Below are 22,752 nucleotides of genomic sequence, written 5' to 3'. Positions count from 1 at the left end.
CGGCCACATAGCTCAGTGTGGCAGAGATGTGGCATGGCATTCTTAGCTCAGTAATTACCATTCTCTCCTGGTTTAAGCCCTTGGAACCAGGGGCCTCTCAAGCCTGCTTGAGAGATGGGCATATGGGGAGCAGTTTACTGCTCCTTTGAGTTACAGCCTGCTCCTGCCTCCCACACATACCCTGCTTAGTGATGGCATTCACCTCCTATTTTTTTGCAAAACAGTTTTTTGAAAAAAACTTTTGTTTGTATCCCCATAAAACAAAGCTTTTAAAGCAAAGCTTTTGAGCAAAGGGTTTTTCTGTTCCTCTCTAGCGAGAACCGAGAATAGACTCCAGTCTCCTGCTGCTGGCCATGAGTATCTCTTTATGTCCTCTTACCTTGGCCTCAATTTTAGTTACTCTGTTTAATTGGCAGATACTTGCAGGACATCAGAAAAGAGTATGCACATATCAGATACATCTTCCTTTGAGGTCCTTGTTACCTTTGCTAGAGCTCTTTTTTCCCTTTCTGTGTTGAGATCAAAGATGCACTGGGATGGAAATCCTGTGGTCTCTGCAAGACAATGCTTTACACATGCCTGAGAGGGGCTGCCAGCACACTTGCTAGATGCTTCCATGCCCCAGCAAGTCTCTTCTGTAATACCTTCCATAGTCATCATCATGTAGCAGCTTAATGAAGATTATTGGTCTGGTTTTGAAGCAGTTTAAATCTCAACAGTTTACACTGGCTTCTCTTGGATTCGTGGGTGTTCTTCCTGCAGGTAAATAGCTCATTTTTACACCCATACCTACTGATGTGCTTTAAGCTTAGTCCATTATTTACAGCAACATTTTCCTGCTCTCTACCCTGGTGAATGTGGAGGGTGTCTCACTCAGCTGCCCTCACTCAGCAGCTGATCTGCAGCCTGAGCAAGTGCTGTAACCGATACCAGCTCCGTGTTCGTGGTGCCCCGGGAGATTCTCCTTTGGCACCTGCCCTCACACTCACGCCTTTCACAGCAACCCTGCCCGTCCCTGCCAGCAGCACTGCAGTTCTGATCAGGTCAGCTGGTGTCCATCACATTTCTTTAATTACCTTCTGGCAGCTTGTTACATCCTGACGTCAGGACAGCTTTCTGGTGCAAGCAGTATAAACTGAGCTCAACATCACTTTCACATTCCTTTAAAAAAACCTCCTTTCATCCAACATCACCCCCACATTCTCTCTTAAACATGGCAAATATTTGGTTTTCAGCCCTGAGAGACAGAAAGCCAGCCTACCTACAGTACTGTTTTCAGAAATAGAATTTCTCATGATTCTTCATCTCTTACAACATGATTTAAGGCCCTTGCAGTTTTAGGTATTCTAGTACTGCACTTTTACAGGAAGAATGCATTGGACTGGAAGGATCCACATCTAAAATGTGCAAACAAAGCCGACAAGACAAAAAAAACTTGTTCAAACACTTTTTATTAGTTTAAAAAAAAATATTTCCACAATGCCTAGAGATCCCAAGTGCCAGTGCATATGGATGCAAGACACAGACTCGTGAGTCCAACCAAAATACACAAAGCAACTGGGAGGCTTGGGAGGTTGGGACACATGGCCCAGTACACACCTGCACGTTACTTACAATTAGAGGAGTCTGGCTTACATGTATTGTACGACTGGTTTATGAGGCAAGTGCAAGACTACAGAGCTGAACGTAGTTAGCCTATGGACAGTGAGATTTTCCTGTTGTGGTGTCAGCTAATAGTTCCATGTATGCTCTTGGAATGATCTCTTTTGAGCAAGAATTCCCTAACTTGATGGATCGCCTTCAATTTCACCCTGTGAAAGAAGATAGGTAAGAAAACATATAAATATTTCCAGTGGAAAACATAAACAAATTTAGGACAAAAATCAATGTTGACAGTCACCATACAAAATCCCACAAACAGCTAAAAACAATTAAGACCATTGTTTTTAGCAGGTGATGCAGAAAATGAATGAATTATCCGTTCCTTCTGGAAACCAGACACATTCCTGGTGTAACTCAGATCTCTGGGGAAAACAAGGGTGTGAATTCACACGTTGTGGAAGTCAAGTTAATGTGGGGCCAGGCTCCACTGGTGAGAGTGTCCTGCTTTGTGCTCTTGGGTCTGTTCCTGCCTGACATCAGCACTGGTGCAGCCATGCAGCCAGTGGGATTATGGGGCCCATTTCTGGGATTGGCAGTGGGGCGTGATGGCTGGAGGAAGGTGGGAGATGCAAGATGAGACTTCCAGGAGCTTTGGGGTCCATGAAAACAGCCTGAGCTTCAGAAAGGCTGAAAACTGTGGAGTTTGGATTCATGCAGTACTTGTGGAAGGGACAGAAAAAGGCCTTAACACTGAAATTACAAAGGAAATACCACATGAGAAGTGTTTGCCCCTGTTGTCAATGTTGGACAAAAAGTCATCCTTGTTCAAGAGCTGAAATTGGCCTAGAGACAAATTTTTGACTCAGGGCTTCAAAAGAATATTGCAGGTAGAACAGTTCAAAAATTAAATGAACTAATTTAAATACAGAAAAATCTACAGAAAAAACTAACTTGTTATCTAAATCTCTTCTAAAGCATGGCAGCAAACAGGAAAAAGCTATTCCATGTGATGACAGAACCACAGGATAGAATTAACTTTAATAACTTTAATATGTGCATTTATACCCCAAAAATCAACCCAAATCAGGCAGCAGTTTGCAATCTGTCCATCTGTTGTTCATGGAAAATTCCCAAGATAAGGAAGTGGCAAAAATGAGAACAGATGAGCTCGTTTTTGTCCAATAACTCAGGAAAGTGGGAACAGTGACGGGCTCCTTGCATGGCAGTTCTAGAGCCACAAGTGGCAAGGGAGAGGCCAGGGGAAGCCAGTAGTTCAGGAAGAGGCCAGGTGTGGCACAGAGAGCCGGGCAGCGGGGCCGTGGCACCACTCACCTCTCCGCCAGTGCTTGCCGGGGCCCCCTCTCCCTCCAGCCTGGGCTGCTCGGGCGGCTGCGGCGCTGCCAGCTCCTCCTGCCAAGTCACAAGCAAGATGTTTGTCCTTGCTGCCACATGCAGAGTCATGGCCCTAATCTTAGACAGGCTGTGCAAGATGGGGGTGAGCATTACACACGCAATCAGAAAGCAGCTTTAATAGATGGCAGATACTGCTTGAAATACATTTTTTGTTGTGCAGCTGGTTTGAGCAGATATCTATGAAAAAGCCAGCTCAATTTCTTACAGCCTGGTTTAGGGTCTTTATAACAGTTCTTTTTAATCAGTTCTTTTTCTATCATTGAGACCAGAGGCTTGACTCCATCAGTGTGAAGAAATTTGGGAGGAACAAATAAATTTATGTATAGCAAAGCTATACCCAGGCTTTCCGCACATTATCTTATCCGAAGCACTCATTGCACAGACTAAAAGCAATCGAAGATATAGCAGTACTGTGGTGCTTTACACTTCACATTTGCATTTACATTATACTTTACATATCTACACCTTATAACTCAGCAGTGCACACTAGACCAAAGCAAGTAAATAGCCTCAAATTGTATTTTGAAGCTTTACAAACAGATTTTTGACTATTAGGTGGAAAGGAAAGAAACTTCCAATGCAAGCCATTGACAATAGCTGCAACAGCAGGTATTTCATAGTGTTTTGCAGGTGATGTTACCAACTGCTGTGTGAAATCATGAAGATCAATCAGAGGCAACTGCCTGAAATGCTGAGCTGCATTGGGAAAACTGGGGAACGGCTCACAGTAACACAAGGATCAGTGCAGTGCACTCCATCTTTCTACAGGGTATAACTACCTATTGTTCCTGTGGGCAGGGAGCTTGGCTCTGGTAGATGTGGAAAGAGTCCTTGGAGGGGGACACCTTTCTCAGGACCACCCTTGGGACACTGTATCCAAGAGCAATTGGTGAGCTGGAGAATCCCTGTTCAGCTGTTGTGCTGCTTGTTAGATCCCTTGGATGGTGCTCTCTGCCAAGACTGCTTCAGAAGGCTAAAAATCAACCATCTATTTTTAGAAAGGGAAGCAACTGAGTTTCTGGAGGGTGTTTCTAAGCTATGTTGGAGGAACCAGCACAATAGCAGGATGAAGAGGTGTCAGGCTGTGTTAGGGACGTCGCTTCACAGCCTTTTTCTCACGCGCTTCCACCCTGCCGGGAATAAGGAGCAGGAGATGGGGAAGGGCTGCATTCCTCAGCTGGGTGGTACCTGGCTGGGGATTTCAGGGACTGCTCAGGAAGAAAATATACAGAAGAGGACCATGTGGTGTAGGGGTCTTCATGCTGGAGAAGGAGCCAGAAATTCCTGGACACCAGCTCCAGCTATAACACTGACTCACAGAACAATGCTGGCTAAGAAAGAAGGGGTGAAAAACCAGCTTCCTTGGGGGGCAGAAAGAGTTTCGCCATTCCTGTCAGTGCTCATCTCCTCATTAAAAGGGGTAACATTTTTTAAGCTAAAGGCATGTTGAAACCATGAAATAATTAGTAATGCTCCTCCTGCTCTTAAAGGGCAAGCCAAATATTCCCCCTCAGAAATTTAGTACTTTCTTAGAAAAAAGTATTTTAAATGGAAATACAATTAAATATTTAGTTTGCTATGGGCTATTTTCTTCTGGTTTTGGGTGGACACTTGAATCTTTTTTTGCTAGTCTAGAAAGAAAAGTGAAGTACTTGAACATAATAGTTAAGTGAAATACAAGACCTCAGAATTCCTTCCAAGAATAGTAAACAAGTTTTTAGATATTTTGTGTGTGTAAAAATATATTTTATGTAGAATATATACACCACAGGAGATCTCTGTATATAAAATGCAATATTTTGCTAAGGTCATGAAACAGAGGTACATATTCAGCTCTCACTAATTAAAAATTCAACAAATTAAGACCTGCCATTTATAAAAATATTCCTGTGTAACGGTAAGGCATCTTAAATAAACTGTACCATATGCTTCTTGGTTCAGATATTTTTAAAAACTGATTTTAAAGCCCAGAAATACTGGGAGAAATTAATTGCAATTTAATTCTTTAGATTTCTCATTTTCACAGGTTCTATGAAATTACCTTTTTCAGCTCTTCGGCAATTGATATGTCCACTGTCTGAGTTCATATATGAAGTGGAATTTATATTTTTTGTCTATATTATCTTACAGGCCAGTGGGAGCTCTATTGCTGTCCCCAAATATTTGGACGTAAGCAATCTTACTAAGATAATTGTCCTTATATAACAGAGAAAACAGTCTAGATATTGGATACTGGAATATATACTCATCAAATCTCAACAAATCCAGTGGCAAGCAAGATTTCCTTATTATTATTATTATTATTTTAAGGCTGAAAAGCCAGAGAGGTTCACTGGCAGCCTAATGTGCTACAAATTCAAGGGCCCTCACAGGGACATCAATTGCATGAGGTGGAGAGGTTCAGCCTCCTGTAGTGCTCTTGACCTTGGGTGCTGGAGCAAACATGATGCTGCCTGGCAGCATCCCCAAACCACTCCCTAGGAAAACCTCAGGCAGCCTGGCAGGTCCTGTGGACGAGCTGTCCTGGACAGGTTTCAGGCTGAGTGCTCAGAGTGATGCTGACAGCTCTGCCTAAGGGGTCAACCCTTGATTAAAGTGAGTGGACCCACCAACAGGACAGACAGATGGGCATGCAGGATTCCTGTCTTAGCCTACAAATCCAGGTAGTCTTTTGTGGTGGCTTTGTTTTTATCCAGCTCACAGCCAGACTTCCTGAGAGTCTCCTGGGACTGCTTATACAAATGATATCTATTTAATGTGTATCCTATGGGATTGCAGGGGTACAGCCTTGAGCCATGGAGCACATCCATGGCTTTAAAGCTTCACCAATGCCACTAACTCAGCTATTTTGCATTGGAAAACGTCTGCCTGAATGCACTGAGACTGAGAGGGGAGCACAGAAAAAGTGCCTGTAGGCAGAGTGCCCCACTCCACGCTGCTTGTGCAGTCTCCCGTGCTCTATGACATGTGGAAAGATACCACTGGGATGCATCACTGCATCAACTAAGTACAGGGAAGCTTGAATACAAAGAGGAACAAGTTTCAATTATTTATTCTACCTAATTGTTGGGTCGTTTGGCTGTTGATTCCCCTGCTTCTCCTGCTTAGCAGCTCTGCCCTTGGTGGCTTCTCAGATGCTGTTGGTTGCTCTCTCCTTGTGGCACTTGCCCAGCCCAATCTGACTTGAACAGGAAGGTCACTCAGTTTCTGCTTCTAATTCCTTACATGTGACAGATTCCCTTTGCATCGGAGGCATGGCAGGGTGTAAGTGAAGGGAATTAAGGCCATGAGCAGCAGCCTTTCCCATTCAAGATGTGCAGTTGTTATGAAAGAGATGAGCCATGGCGTGGGTGCGGCCCCCGTGTGCCAGATCAGGTGCACAGAAACGCGGTGATCCAGTGAACGCGCCCAGCGGTTGCACATAACTGACAAAAGCTCATTTAATTAATGGGTTGAAGTCAAAAAACAGATCAGACCCAATTCAAAGTGACAGAGTCATGAACTGACAACTAAATCATAAAAACTGACAGGACAAATAGACCTAAAGAGAAGATTTAGGTGGAAGGCATAGGGAAGCATCAGTTCCTGGGGAAATTGTTCCAAACCCTGAGGGACATTTTGAGAGTGTGTGTAGGTACATGGGCTTGTTCCCAGCCACGTGGTGCCTGCATTGCAGCAAGCTCTGTGCTGTGTCATAAGGACGAAGCATTAATCCTCTTCTAAGACAGGGATATTTACTGGGTGGTTATCTCACTGGGGTCTCTTAATGTCCACCCCAGGGATGGGGATGGAGCCACAGACAGAACACATGACTGACTGGTTTCATTCCTTTTGGTACTGGAAAAATTGAGGAGGGTTTATAATCTCTTAATTTACAGATGTTTTTGGTTGATACTTAAAAACTCCCCTAAATTAGTAAATTCTTTCTTGTACTCAGCAGTGACAGGTCAGTGCTAAAGCCCTGTCAGGCAGTGCCAGCACAACGCAAGATTGTTCTCATCTGGTGCTTGGCACCCCTCCATAGGTGTAGGGTTACTTCAGCCCCATTTCCTTCTGTGTGGCTCTGAGTGCTCCCCCAAGGACAATAAGGAACAGCAGGCTGCCAGGGTGTCCACATTTCAGTGCCTGCTGTGATGCAACAAAGGGCTGAATTCTTTCCCATGGCCAAAGTCACCATCTGATATACCTGCACCCCACGGCTATCCTGAGCTAAACTTAATCCAAACCCCTTAGAGTACCCTTCTCTTTCCTAATGTGTGCCTGCCAGTGATCCCAGCTGTCAAATGCACAGACTAAATGTCAACGAGCTCTCTGTAATTGACGTTAACACTGGCAGTGGCCAGCTGGGGACATGCCGTCTAGGCCACTGGAGTCCCCAGCCCAAGTCACCCCAAGCACTGCTCAGTGCCATGCATTCACAGATCCCTGGCACTTTGAACAGCCCTTCTATAGCAGGGAACAACACTGGAGATAATTGAAAACCCAAATAAGATGTTGGCAAATGCTCTGTGCAATTAGAAAGAGGGAGGATAGTATGGAGCACAAACATATCTCAGGACTGGATGCCCTCTCAAACTTCTGGGGCTGAAATGCTTATGATTATCCCAGGACTGGAGGATTATAACAATGGATATTCACTGTTTAAACATTTAAAAGCGATACATTATCACTCTTAGTGCCTCTCCAGTGGGTCTCCCTCATGCATTACAGTGCCTGATGCTGCTATTGGCAGACTCTGGATGTATTTCCATTAGCAAATTGTGTAACATGATAGGAGCAGTTCTGGAGAAAAAGCAGCCATGCTGAGAGCCCAGCACAACTCCTTATACTCCTTTCAGGGCCTTCCCTCTGGAGCAGCTTTGGCTCCATGGCTATTATCCATTAGCAGCGGGGATGCACTCGATGTGCATGTGGAGCCCAATCTTCTGTGTCTAGCTGGATCTAAAAGGTGTCTAGCTACATGCTAAATTATGGTGAGTATGAATAAAAGACCTGCACTCCTAAACTGAACTAATCCAGCAGAACAGATGAACTTTCACAGAAACAAATGTTTTTTCTGAATTCTTTTTTTCTCCTGTGATTTTTATTGTTTTTCTCCATTTGTTTTCAGTCTGCTGCCTCAAGCACTTCTGCTGTTTGGCATGACACTTTATCCAAAGCAGTTTTCTGGCTCCATTTAGTCTTCCCTTTGTCATGTGACACATCCTAATTTTTTATTTCTTAATCAATCTCCATTTTAAGTCTATGCAATTGGACATCAATGGAAGACATCAGAATGACAGTTGAGATGCTCTCTGGAAAACCTGCACTGGTTTAAGCTCTGAAATTAGCTGTAAACTGTAGCTGTCAGTATTTGAGGTGGGGTTCTGGCTTAGGAGGAAAGGAGAAGAGGATTGCTACGGCTTGGTCCTTGCTGGAGGGGAAAGAGCTTTCTATCTGCAGCAAGGATTCCTACCACCAGCAAATTCCTCACTCTCCTGTGTCAATCACCCCATGGTCAGTCAAAAGGTAGGAAGGGGTATTCTGGCCCCATGGAATTAGGAATTGCTGTTTGCACTCCTGCAGCCTAACTGCTGTTCCCTGTGGGAATAGAGTTTAAACTTATCCCAAGGGTTTAGCAGAACTCCTGCCCTTTTCACATGCTTTCAGGAGGGCATTTTGAATCACTTGTAGCTGCTGTTGTCCTCTTTTGTTAGGCTATTCTCTCAGGATTTATATGCTGCGTAGAAGTTTTGTTTCACATCACAATGTGTTTATGTGCAGGTCAGGAAATTAATCAGCAGACTATCTGAACAATTAAAACAATTTTGGCCAGCCTGGCTTTGTTTTGGTTCTGGGTTTGGGTTTGCTGCGACTCATAAAGCTCATGTGGCCATCAACAGCACTGATCACACTCTCTGAAGAGGGGAAAGAGACAGGCTTACCGAAGAGCTGCCAAGTATTGGCCTCCTGCTGTACAAATGGGTGTTGTTTGTTACCAAAACATCTTCTCTAATGATCAACACTGCCTTCAGCTAAGGAACTGTTCTGCTCCTTCAGACTCTCCTAATCCCCTCACTTGAAGCACCCCGTTTGTCAAATTAGGCTGGAGGACAGAAGATGCCTTGTCTGAGTCTGGCTTAATCCATGCACAGTTTGGGCCACACGGCCTTTTATCAATAAGCACTTGGTTGTTGTCAAAGCAGCACGAAGCAGAGCAGCAGGGTCAGGCTTTCTGCTGGAACCAGGCTTGCCTGGCTGGCTGCTGCCCTCTTCTGCCTCCGGAGCTGCCGTGGCCAGGGCAAGCCTGTGCCTCCCACCAGCACAGCACGGGGGTGAGGGCAAGTGCAGGCTCCTGTGCCTTCCCACTCTGCACATCCCTGAGCTCAGACTCAGTCCAGATGCTCACTGCAGCCCACACACATTTCTACTCAAGTCCCTGGGAAAAATGCTTTTCTACATTCATAAGAAAATGGAGAGCCAGAATCTTGCCAGCAGTGCCCACTGATGGGACAAGAGACAATAGGCACGAAGTGATTGATGTGCCCATCTGAACAGAAGAAACAATTCTCTTCTTTCCTGTGACAGTGGTCAAACACTGGCACAGGCTGTCCAGGAATGTTGTGGAGTCTACTTCCATGGAGATATTCAAAATTCACTGGGACAGTCCTCTCTCATTGGCCCTAAGGGGGTTGGACTGGATGATCTCAAGGCGTCCCTTTCAAATGCAATGATTCTGTGACTATATTAGGCATTATGTGAAAATATTAAGTATTATACAAAAGCAGATATTGCTGAAAACCTTTCATGAAATAAGCAAAACCATCAACTGCAAATATTTGCAGGTTAATCCAAAGGCTCTTCTGTCCTGCCCATCATAGAAGAAACAAACACACCTTTTTTACAACTCCTGTAGTGGCCACGATGTTCTCTGCTCCTTCTACAGTTTTGTTTGCCACTGTGTTCACGCTGGCTACTACAGCTTCTCCCACCATGTTGGCCTGCTCTTTCGTCTTCTCAGCAACTGCAGTTCAACAAAAACAGAAAAGTCAACTAAGACAGCTAACGAGACACTGCCAGAAGGCTGCCAAATTCCCTGGGATGACAAATTGTTGCATTGATGTAAAAGAAGAAATTAGCCCTGGTGCAGTCCTTGTTTGGATATTTTAGATGACATCACGTCTCAGTTTAGATTGTGTATGTGAGGATTTTTGTCTGGCACAAAATGCTACTTGTAGAGCAGCACTGCAGCCTGTCAGTCTTTGTAGGCAACCAGAGAATGAAAAATTCACTGTCAGATACTAAGAGACAATAGTGTAAATAAGGTATTTTGCATTGCAGACTGTGCATGACCTCTTCCAGGTTACTTTTTGTTTAATACCCCTTGGCAGAAAACAGCAATAGTTATGAAATTCTCCAGGGAAAGGATCCATTAATCTTCCTTCAGGACAATCCATATGACTGCTCCTCCTTGGAGTTGGGAATACCCTAGTAAGTCCCTGACTCTGCAACTGCCTGTCAGGACTGTCCCAAAGACCACAGTTTTGGCCAGACAGGATCTGATGCAAGTAAATCCCCTCTGCATGCTGGGCTGTGCACCTGACATTGTGAAATGTCTAAATAGCTGTGAATCATCCCAGTCTGCCAAGTAACCTGTGTTAGATTTTTTCTGACCTACTCTACTAATTAAATATTTTTATTTAACTCCCACTTGGCAGGGTGATGGCTCCCAAGAGGTCTAACAGTCACAACAGATTTCCACATCCCTGTCAGGCCGTGCTCTTACCTGAGGTCACACTTTGCACTACACCCTCCTTGGTCTTGGTGCCTGTGAAAGGAAACACAATCCATCAGTGCTGGAACTTACTGGAACTTAACTGGAAATTACCCTCTGATTTCTGGACACAGATGGCTTCCTGCTCTGAGGAAGTGCAGTGGGGAGCCAAGGTGTTGCTGGTACCTCCTGCTCACACACAAACCATTTGTAGAGTCAGAAGAGACCAGTTTCCCTCCCCAGTAAAGCCAGTGAGTATCATGAGTATCTTTGTGTTGAGAGTTGGAGAACTTCAACAGCAAATTCTCTGGAGATGCCTAGACCTGAAAAATCTTGATTATGAAAAATTGTCCCTGCAATATTTCCAAAATAAGCAGTTGAGTGGTGGTAAATCAACTTTAAGTTAGTTGTAAAAATGACTGTAAATAAAAACACCTGGTAACATCTTACCTACCTCACTCTTGCAAGACAAGAAGCCACATCCATGACTCTCCCCTGCCTTTCAGTGGGATACCTGGCTGCAGTGGTCATTTAAAGTCTCATTCTATACCACTAATAAAGACTGGAGAAATCTGAGACTGAATTTACAGGACCACCACCTACCTCCTACATACCTACTTACTAGATTCCCAGTTTGGTGCCTCAGCCTAGGCTGTAAGTGGCTGCTCACAGCAATGCACAGAAAACAGATGGTTTTATCTCAAATAATGAAAATACACCATATGTATGCTTACATTGTAATTTATCTTGCTGTTCTCAATGCTAAAAAGCTAACAGGATGTGAAGGCGTTCAGTTTACAACACAAATAGCCCTGAGGAATAATTAATCTCTGTGATTTTCCTCCACGCTTGAAGTGACAAGCTAGATATGCTTTCTACTTGATACTGCTGCAGATAAGTTAAATCATATGGTAGATGGGCAGTCCCCATGGTAACTAGGTGCTTTACACATAAAAAAAAAAAAAAAAAAAAAAAAAAAAAAAAAAAAAAAAAATGTATCTCTGTTGGAAATTAAATAAACACAAGGCAAAATATTCCACTGGTCCCACTTTACTGTATATTGCAAATCATCTGCACCCATACAGGTTTTCTTCAGGTTTCCCATACTGATACAACAAAAGGATTTCTTTGGCCAACTAATAAAATTATAAAAATGGACAACAACCAGGCAGATTTTTGACTCCATGAGAATGGAGCACCCACGGGTGTGTTGGGAGAACCAAGCTACAAACCGCAGCTCATTAACAGCCTGAGAAGTAAAAAGGTGCAGTGCCCTGATAACAACAGGTCCAGCCCAGCTCTGTTCTGCCTGATACATGTTATGTATTGTTGAATATAATTCTCAATTGTTGATTTATTTTGGTGGTTGCAATATTTGCCTGGGGCAGAACAAAACTGTTCCACCACAATATGCCCTCAACATTTCACTCCACCCATCCAAACTGTCTTAAAAATCAAGCAATGAAATCTTTGTACCTTTAACTTGTTACTGCTGTAGGCTGAGTTCCTAGTGATGCACGTGATACATGTGCACTGCTGTGAACTGGATTTAATAATGGTGCCCATGACACACAAACATGTGCAGAAGCACAGCACTGAGCAGAGCAGGTGCAAGTCTCAAGCCACAGATGTGAGCCCCTGAATGGGCCAAACACACAAGGTTCAATTCAGACACCATCCTGCTTTGCTTTCCCTCCCAGCAGCATTCCAAGAAAAGAGTGCCACAGTATTGATTTGACATACAAAGTTGTCTCATATTAGACTCAGATGCTCAAGCTTAGCCCTTTGTTGGTTTTTGGTCAAACAGCAGTTGATAGGTAAGCAAAGTACATGAATAGCTGTATCAGCCTTTCATGCCTTTGCTGTTTCGCAGTAAACACTCTTAGTGAGACAAGAGCTGCAGTTTTGCATGTTTTTTGCCAGACTTCTAAGGTGACTATCTGGGCTCAATTCTTTTATCAAGAACTGAGACGAATTTAGGAAGAGGAGTGAGCAGGTGTTATATTTGTGGATGGAAAATAATTCCAGAAAGGAGGGATGTAGATAGAAGAAAAACATCCGAATCCATTTCATGACAGAAGCAATGTCATTGGGAAGAGTCACTGCTGCAGCCTGGGGAGAGCTCGCCTCAGCCTCCCAGCCCAGCCACACCCGATGACTCAGGCTCCCATCCATTATGCACCGCATGGAACCTGACCTTCCGGCGCACGCTGCTGCCAGCAGCCCGCATCTGTTGAATCAGAAAGCAATCACCTGATGCTCAATCTCATTTCACTCATTAGTCCTTGCCTGCAGCCTGTGTACCCAGAATTAAAAGTTCACGCATCCTGCCTCTACCTCTTTTGAGTGCCGTGAGTCTTCTGTAAGTGCTTTGGGACCGCCAGGGTGGGACCGAGGTGGTGGAGCACTATGCCCTGGGAGAAGGGTGAGAGTGGAAAGGGATATTTTGATGTGCATTAAATCCTGCAGGAATCACTCAGTTTAAACACAGCTCGGTATGTTGGGGCTTTCTGCAACACACATGGTTGAAAATCATTCTGGAAAACTAGAAGGGCATTCTTCGTTGAGGCTTACTGGACTATAGCATTAAACAGTACTAATGACTCGATACTCTGATGTGGCTTTGCATTAAATTCATTAATTAACTTCAGCATCACTTACACCCCTATTCAAACCAAATTAAAAAAGAGAGCCTGCTGAACCAACTGCTGGATCCACACTAACCATGCAGGCAGGGATCCCCTGACACTTCAGCATGCTCAGAGGCTGTTAGAATTTGGAGAGCAGATGGTGATTTCACCAAGCACAAAGGTGACCCATGACACAGGACTTCTCCCTCTCCTTTCTGCACCCTCTTCTCTACCCCCGTGGTTCAGCAAGGCTGGCAGCAGGGCAGGAGCACCGCATTGCAGGCATAGCACAGGAGGAGGCACCTCCTGTCTGCCATGGGCTGTGGGAGCTGAACCTGTATGGATCAGAGCGGGGACGAGGTGGCCACAGTGTCCCAGTGACGCTGCTCACTCCAGACAGATGCCTCTGAGTGAGCATTATTTTCTTCTCCTGGGCAGCAGCAAATGACTCACCAGACATGGTGGTTGTGCCCAGACGTTTGGAATCCTCCTCAGAGAGTCAGCAATGAGTTAACACAAACCTGAATAAAAGTCAGGGATCCACTTCATCCATCCTAGGCCCTGGAGATTTTGCTCTCTTTCCTGATGTTCTCAAAAGACCCTTGAGATTCAATACAGTATTATTCTCTCCTAGTATCCAAAAATTCAAGTCTCATCACCTAATGCTCTAGATAAAGCTGCTGGGATAGGGCCCTGCAAAGGAAGAAGCAAGGAAGGAACAGTTCACTCTTTATGTGGCACAGAGTGACAAAAGGCAGCTTGAACAACATACTAATCATTCCAGTTTTAACCAATATACCACACATCCACCTTCTCTGGTTATTAAAAAATTATATTAAAACATTTTCTGAGCTAATCAGCATCTGGTCTTTATTTTTCCTGCCTATGAAAGACTGAATTTTCCCTAAAGAGCTGAGTTTCCCGATAGGAACTGAATCAGGCCAAGGCAAAGCTCTGTCTAGTGCATGACAGGGCAGGAACCAGCAGTATACCAACAAACCAAACCAATAAAAGGAGAAAGCACTTAATCCTCACCTTGATCCTTTCTTGATCCTCATTCAGAGATTAAGGTTTGAAGGCTTTTAGTTTTAGGCTCATAGAAAACTTTATTGGAAAGGTTAGAATGTCCTAAAGAGACCTCTTGTACAACAATGAAAAAACCAGGTCACAGTATGGAGCTGTACAACGTGACTGAAAAGAGATGTGAGAAATTATGTATAAAAACTCTGAATAACCCCAACACAACTCAGATCTGGAAGCAGGTGGAGCAGTAATGATGCCACAATGTGACACTTCTTAGACTGGTGTTTCACTTACTGTAGTTGGTTTAGTTGTTTACAGAAATGCTGCTTACCTTTTTTTCTTGTGAGTCAGCTTCAAATTGAAATGCAAACTGTTACATCCATTCATTTCCAGCATGTCAGTAATTAAGTATTTAAAAATTCAAGATAAAAGCATTACCAGACCTGTTACATACAAAGTTTGCATTTAATTTTTAATTTTTTATTTTTAATTAAAGACAAATATATATCTGTAGCTATTGGCAATATAGCAATTTTAGATATAGTAGCTAAGTATAGCTGTGGATGTTGCAGTAGGATAGCAGGAAGAGCCTGCATGTAAACTTTCCTACAAAAAAAAACACTCCCACATCCAGCAAAAATAAACAGCTGTGTGAAATGCAGTAATCAGCAGTGAGATAATCAGTCTTGGGAACCTAAGAGTCTTTAGTTTGTATTATATGGAATATCTGACCATCCAGCCATATAATTGCATGTGCTAGATAAGTGGAGATAGTGGGTTTTGAGGGTGACCTTGAAAGAGGAGGTTTCAGCCCATTAACTGTGAAAGAGGTCTCCAGGCAGGACATCAGGCACGCTGTTTTCCAGATCCTATTCTTTGGGCAAAAGGAATTTGGGCGTCTCTTGTAAAGCAAGATTAATGTGAGCATGGGCAACGAAAGAGGTCGGTGAACAGGAGAAGGATTTCAGGACAAACCCATTTGTTTGTGGGGAAACAGATGCATCCTGCAGTCCCCTCTTACTAACACGGCTGCCTCTTCTCAGGGACCTCCTCAGTGAGTCCCTCCCAGTGTGGAGGTGAGGCAGAGACCAGCAGTCCTTGTTTGCCTGGAGAGTGCTTGCCTCACCCTGCAAACAATCAGTGAATAGTCAAACAAACCTTACACCTGGGCATCTGCTCCGTAACATCATTCTGCCTTCCCTGAAGTTGTGGTTTCTGTGTCTTACAGCTGGGGAAACTGAGGCATGGTACCCCAAGTTTACACAGCAATTCTGCAAAGCTCAGGATTTTATCCAGACTATCCTGCTAATCACTCCCAAGCTTCAGTCACCATATAATTTCCCCAGACTTTCTCACAGACAATCTATGCAACTTTTCATGCTCAAAAGTAGATCAAAACGAGTTTTCTCTTACCTACGTACATTACCCCTTCTTTGGTCTTCTCTGCAGCCTCTGTCACTCCCTGCTTGGTCTTTTCTGCAGCAGCCACCACACCTTCTTTAGCAATGGAGAAACCTTTCTTAAAGACATCCATTCTTGTTGCTTGTTAGGGTATTATCTGGGATGGTCTGAATGAGGGAGCAAAAGCAGCAAAGAGCACCTCAAGGCTGGGACTGCGAGATGCAGCTTTACCCTCGGCAGATACTGAGCTTCTCTGGCAGGCTCTGCCTTTGCTCTTCCTCCTGTGCTGGATGAAGGCAGCGTGGCAGAGCTCACAGCCCTCGCTGGCTCTTATTGATGAAGTGTGCTGCAGTGTAGCCAATGCCCGTGTGCAGCTGATACTGAAATATTAATGATACAGATCTGCTTGGGAAGCTTTAATAAGGGAGGGGGAGAGGAGGATGATAACAGCGGTAGGTAAGAAGCTGTCTGGAGAATTTCCAGACAGAGAGAGCTTTTAAAATATGCTGCAATGCTTTCAGTGAAGGATGGTCTCAGCAAAGAGGGAGACTTTAGCAGAAGAGCTGAGTTCCTGAAAGGGCATCTTTCCGAGGCTGCAGCAGCAGCCAAACACCAGCTCTCCTGGGCCCCAGAGGGCGGAGAGCACATAAGAGTACAGTATTTGTAACAAACAAACAGGGTCAAGGTTTCTTGGTCTGCAGTTACCAGAATCCACCCTGCACAAAATGGTAACAAGGACATTATTTATAGTAAATCCTGAGAAAAAGGGAACCAGGTACAGCTTGGTGCTCAGGTGAAGCAAACTTGAGGTCCCACCTGCTGTGTTTTGTCAAGTGTGAAGTCATCCTGTATAAATTGTGGGGTTTGCTCAGCTGTACATCCCATTACAACGGTTCATTTCTGAAAAATCAGATGCCTGTTGGGGGAAATCCTGTTTCCTATTTGTTTCTCTGAGTTGCTGTAGACAGAGCCCTGCTCTGCCGCCGCAGAGTGAGACAACATCTCACACCAAACACCATTCCTCACGTCAGAGCTGGTGCTGCAGAGCACAGCAGGGTGAGAACAGCCAGCGCAGAACTGGCTGGGAAAATTTTACAGAGGATCCATCCAGCCTCAAGGCCTGGCTAGGAAAAAATACCAAAACATGGTCATTAATCACAGTTGGATATCCTAATGTACTTGCAGTTAAACTCAAAGTGTTTTCTAAAGTAGATCCTAAGTGGCTCAAATCAGTAGGGCCCAAAAAGTGGTGTTGCCCCACCAACACAATGAAGTTCAGTGCCAGCTGTGAAAGCAATTGCTGGTGCAGCAAGGTGATTTTTTATCTATTTTTTTTAATAGTGCCAGCTGTGAAACTATGGAAGCCACATTGCATCAGCCTTTGAGCCCAAAGCATAACCTGTTTTGGCTGTTTTTCTGCACCAGGCAAACAGAATATGAAATTCAGAGGCTGAGCTGCATTTTGGAAAGATAGCACACCACAACATCATGAAGCACACAAATTATCAGCCTGGAAGTGTCAGATGGGAATGACTATACAGAAAAAACTCTGAACAAAAAATGTTGTATCTGTACATACATGCAGACATGTACACAGACAGTTCTTACTGTGAAACTAAGAATAATTCTTCAGTTTTTGGAAGTGCTTTTTTTTACCCCATACTGAAATTATTGGAAAACTGTTGATCTGGGAAATAACATATACAGTTCTTAATCCTTTTCTCACAAATAAGTCTCCTTACTTATAAATGAAGAACAAATTTCCATCTGAACATAAAGGAGCCAAATCTCTGTCAGACTAATGAATTTATCAATTGTTAATTTTAAAAAGTGCAGGAATCAGAGGAAGGCCAGCACAGCATACAAATTATTATAGGAGCTCACATAGTTCCAGAATGTTGCAGTCAGAAGTGGAAAAGGTTTTTCTTACCATCTGTCAAAATTCCCCCTAGGTGGTTGTTGCTATGGCTGGTGCTCCTCCCAAGGTGCTCTCATATTGAAGATATCCGCACCTTACTGTGCCATACAACAATGGTTTAACCTCACTGCTCCTGGAGCCAGTCACAAAACTGCCACTGATTTCATCAGGCACAGGAGTGTTGTTTTAACTACATTTGTTAAAAAAATGAATTTACCATCTTTGGGAATTGCTCCAGAGCCTATTTACTTTTTCACCAGGCTTTCAAAGACCATTAAAGCAGAGCAGACATTCCCAGGGTTATGAGTTTTACTGGTATTTTCAGGAGAACACCAAGGCTGATAAGGCTGAGTGGGAAGCATATCTTGATTTTGTTCAGCTATTGTTCTGTCATTGTGATTTGTACAATTCAGTTTTACGTATTTTGCATTGCTATAAAAGGTAACAAATACATGAAATATCAAGCCATCCTGGGATGTGAAACATGAATCATCACCAGATTGAATTAGCCAATACTCAAGTGGGATACTCCTTTCCTGCCTTCTCCTGTCCCAATGACCTTGAGAAAGCACTCACAAGACACATTTCAATGCTGTTGGATCCCTCCCAGGCAGCAGGCAGTATGCACAGGCATTGTTTTACCTTGAAACCTTTTTAGGAAAGCTCTGAACTCAAAGACAACATTGTAGGCAATCTATACAGGGCAAGCATCCACAATGGCTCCTCAGAGTTTGCCACCTCCAGGTGACTGCAGGATCCTTCTACTCAGAGCAGAGGATTCAGTTCCAGTTTGTGGCCAATCCTAACTCAGACAAAACTAACAACAAGAGTTAACACAAGCTACCTTGGCTTTAAGATTTTGTTAGGGACTTAAGTTTCTGCCTGGGAAGGTTTCCCCCTTGTAACAGGTAAGATATCAGCAGAGAAAGGCCTCCAGCAGGCAGTTCAGAGGCCTCAGGTTCCTATCTCACCTGGCAGCAACCTCTTTTTCTCTGTTTTCTGCCTTGCAACACTAGGAGAAGCCGTTAAGCTACATCGCTGTAAACAAATGTGCAACTCAAAGTCATTTGGCTGATCTGCATAATACCAAAAGCAAGCCTTGTCTTGACTTGTGCAATGACAAACCATCCACTTGAACGTTTGAATTCTGGCTGCTCAGACTTGGCTACCAAGTCTCTTGCTTGATAACAGCAAAGTTTCTTGAAACTTCCCCTAAAATGAGCAGCTCCCTACCTCTCCTGTGTCTCCACCTGTCCCTGGGTGTTGGTGGCTGACACCTGAAAGCACATCTGTGCAACATCTGCCAGCAATTCTGGAATATGGGCAAGGAATTCTAACTCAAGTCTAGATATTCCCAAAGCAATGATTCAAGACAATGGAAAGAATGCAAAGCAGAACATTCCCTGTCCTCTACTGTCTTTTTCTTTGTGTCTGCAATAGATTAAACAGGATTTTACTTAATTTGGGTCTCTTCCTTCTTCAATTTTCCCAGTTGCAAGCTACTCCACCCACAAAGCCTTGACCTTGTCCTTTAACAATGAACTTATGCTGAAGGCTAACAGCTGACAAAGTCATTTTGCTGGATGAAAGGAGTGTGATTTGGTCATATTCTATTGAAGTATTTAAATTGTGTATGATATTGTTTGAAAGACAGGTAAGGAAAGGAAAGACAGACTGCTTTTGTGGCTGGTAAATATCCTTTTTTGAGGAAGTTTTTCTATGAAGAATAATATTAACATTAACAGGATTGAACCTTGTATATATAAACAAAAATCCTTCCTCTCTCTATTTCTGAAAACTTCAAAATGCAGAAAGGAGAACTGTCACAGATCTGTCATTTCCATGCCCTAACGAAAGCAAGCAGCTGTCTGACATCCTATGGCAAACAGTTTAGGACTTGAATCCCTGCATGTATGTTTGTATAGGTAATGAGCTAATTTCCTTAGCCAGGGAATGAATAGCCAGGGAATGAATAACCAGGGACAAGCCATTTTTCAGGAACACGCACAGGGATGAGCCACATGCAGTGCACAGAGTGCTGCCAGTACAGCGATCTTCCGTGACTGATCTCTGCTGTCAAATACCACTGAGAGCTTTTGAGCAAACCATTAAAAATACAGGCAACAAGAATTCATCTTCTCCCTCTGATGGACAGACCAGCAAAAGGAATTGCTCTCTAGCCCTGCAGTCCCCTCCTGACACTCTTCTCCCCGTGCTCTCTTCCTCCAGAGCAGCTGCACATGCATGAGTGTGCATCGGCAGCGGGCAAGGGATGAGACAGCATTTTCCAGATCTAATTCCCAGTGCCTAATGAGAAGTTATCCCCTTGCTGTGCTTGCTATCAACAAAACTGTCTTCCCAGACATAAAATCTTTTCAGTTATTCAATCTGCTTCAGAGATTTGGAACTGGGATATAAGAATCTAAAGCAACACCTGCTTTCCATCTTTTCTTGTCTTCTTAAACATTTTTTCAATGATTTTTTTTTCCTTTTAAATACACAGATTTGTAATTTAGGTCTATAATTAAGAGTTTTACAGAGTAGGCAGTGAATATGGAAAGACAGAAAAGAAACAAACAAATTCATCAGAATCTATTAAGTGAAAACTAAATTTTTAAGGGCTGTTTCTCCAGAGACATGCTGACTGCAACAGCCAGAGCATTTGCTTCCCAAGTACAGCCAAGCCATTTATCAGACAGGCCATTGGTCAAATGCATTGCTTGGCACTGTTTACTCCGAGGTTGCCCACCTCCTATCCCTCTGTAGCTGCAGGGCTCTGACCCTAAACAAAAGGAAAGGGGCCAAGATGAGGTTTTGTGCCTCAAGCAGATTACCCAGGAGATGGTGCTGGCATCTGACAACTTGGTTATGGAATTGCAAACAGGACACTGAAATCTTGGGGCAGGCAATATCAGAGGGGGTTAAGAGCTGTGTTTAATGGAAGTGGTTAGAATTACCAGACAAGGCAAGAGCACTCCTGACACTTATTGGCAAGATCCCAGGGCATAAGTGATCGATCTGATGTAACTGGAAACATGAACTCTTTAAAGTCTAGCTTGAAGTCTGAAGAAGTTTGAACACTTTGAGGAAGTACTTCCTAGAAATAACTTGGAGGAAAATTATTTCCATTAATAAGAGCACAACTATTTCCATTAATAAGAGCACAAGGGGAAAAAAAAGTCACTAGTGACTGGGGATGAGCAGTGGAGGAACAATATCTTTTGGCTAGCTTTCTTAGAACCACAAAAAACTTGTGAGAACCACCAGGACACGTGCAAAGATCCCCACACCACTATTAGTATAACATCCTTACTGAATGGGTTTTGAGTACATTTTTGGAGTAACACTTCACTATAATACTTCATAATAATACTTTCCAACTGATGTTCCAAGCTATATTTTAAATTGATTTAACTCACCCATTTTTTCATTAGAGCAGTGATACCCAGCTCTGTAAGGTACACCAACACTAAACTAGGCAACTGAAGAGTGACCAAATATCTACTGATGTTGGTGCACAGATGTCTTTCTCATCTAGAAAATACCACCTAGTAGACAGTGACCTCAGAAAGTAATGAGCAGGTTGTTACAGGATATATATCTCTGTTTTCCCTGGTTCCATTCTGAGGCAGCAGCTCACAAAAAACAAACAAACAAAAACCACAAAAGAACACACACACACACAAAAAGAGGCAAAGTTGTGGTGTGTCTCATTCCTGAGTAGGTACACTCCTCATACCTGTTCCTCTACAGATATAAAGAAAACTTAGAGCTCATTCTGCCAGCAAATCTGATGGTTTGAACCAACAGTATAACCTGAACATATTATTCAGATACCACAAATTGTAATAGCTGTTACACATAAATCTCAACTACTGGTCAGTAAGGAAGCTCCTTTGAATAATAAATGTCTTTCATGTGTTCATGGCAGCATCCTATGCTATGCCTACCACAAGGGACTTCATCCCTTGCCTTGCTCCATATTTAGCATCTTTCGTAACCACTCCCAAAAAACCATCATGCTAAATTATTAACCTGCAAATCTGTGCCTGCTGCACCCAAAGGTACTGAGGACAGGTTCTTGCACCTGGAGGGGTAGCAGATGTTCTGAGCCAGGAAGATGGCAGAGAAATACTGCCCCACCACTTGGGAGGGATCACAGCCATGAAGAATGACTTCAATACCTGCAGCAGTCACTTCTCTGCAAGCCAGGATCTCACTGCAGGTCAGGCTATAAGCCTGTTGCTTGTTCTGTCTCATGTTTGCTTCAGTTCCTTCCTGATAACGGTCTTAATATGTAGCCAAATATAATGCTTAGGTCACATCCAGTTACTTGTGAGAAAAGCACATTTCTAGGTGAAACATGGCACATGAAATATTCACACATTGACATGTGTTACAGCAGGATGCACACAATTCGGAAATAAAAGCAGCAGGAAGGAACAGAGGGAAGTTGCTAATTTTTTTTTCAGTCTTCCGTCCAGACCTTGTGATTTCATCTCCCTGGAGAAGTGACTGCTACAGCAAGAACAGGTTTTCCCTCAGAATTAGCAAAATCTCTCCCTGCCTGGCCCCATATGTTGCTGTCATTGCTCTTAGGCAGCAGTGTCTACCACAGGTCAGGAAGGGCATTTCTGTGTTTCTCTGTTCTTTCCATTAAGCATAAAATAGGGGCATCAGGAGAGGGGTACAAATCCAGCCAGTGAGAAGGAGATGCAAATTCATAGCCTTTACAAGGTCTTTCAAAATCCTGGAGATATTTTTCCTCTATTTTCAGCTTGTATTGGAACAAATCCATAAAAGTTTAACATTTAATGCTCTGCAAGACATACTGAACTTTGGGCTGATCATCTCACCATTCACACTGCAAGATGATCTAGCAGTCCTGCATTCCACTTCTTTTGTCAGAGGAGCATCATTCTACTTCACTTCATTCTTTAAAATGCCAGAGCACATCACCCTGCAAGACAGTGAAAGAAGAAACACAGTTAATGAAAGCAAGAAAACTAAAA

General features: G+C 43.5%; 1 protein-coding gene across 1 annotated transcript; it reads right to left on the bottom strand.

The window, feature by feature from the left end:
* Nucleotides 1–1,433: 1,433 nt before the first annotated feature.
* SNCG (synuclein gamma) lies at nt 1,434–16,426 on the bottom strand. The gene is made up of 5 exons (XM_021536142.3): nt 15,835–16,426; nt 10,781–10,822; nt 9,891–10,018; nt 2,935–3,012; nt 1,434–1,811 (listed from the first exon to the last, which is right to left on the bottom strand). Exons 1-5 carry the CDS (start codon nt 15,953–15,955, stop codon nt 1,782–1,784), a joined length of 399 nt encoding a protein of 132 aa, XP_021391817.1. The 5' UTR covers nt 15,956–16,426; the 3' UTR covers nt 1,434–1,781.
* Nucleotides 16,427–22,752: the final 6,326 nt, after the last annotated feature.

Source organism: Lonchura striata, chromosome 6 (genome assembly GCF_050655825.1).
Source record: "Lonchura striata isolate lonStrDom1 chromosome 6, ASM5065582v1, whole genome shotgun sequence".
In the NCBI taxonomy this organism is placed as follows: Eukaryota; Metazoa; Chordata; class Aves; order Passeriformes; family Estrildidae; genus Lonchura; species Lonchura striata.
This window is presented reverse-complemented; position numbering and strand designations above follow the sequence as displayed.

Bases quoted from the DNA above. Each gene is read 5' to 3' on its own strand.
- SNCG (XM_021536142.3), bottom strand. From the start codon at position 15,955: ATGGATGTCTTTAAGAAAGGTTTCTCCATTGCTAAAGAAGGTGTGGTG. The intron at 3,013-9,890 runs GTGTGTTTGTTT...GTGACTTGGCAG, and splicing joins CTACAGGAGTTGTAAAAAAG to GAGGAGCTGGCAGCGCCGCA. The intron at 1,812-2,934 runs GTGAGTGGTGCC...CTTCTTTCACAG, and splicing joins CGGCAAGCACTGGCGGAGAG to GGTGAAATTGAAGGCGATCC.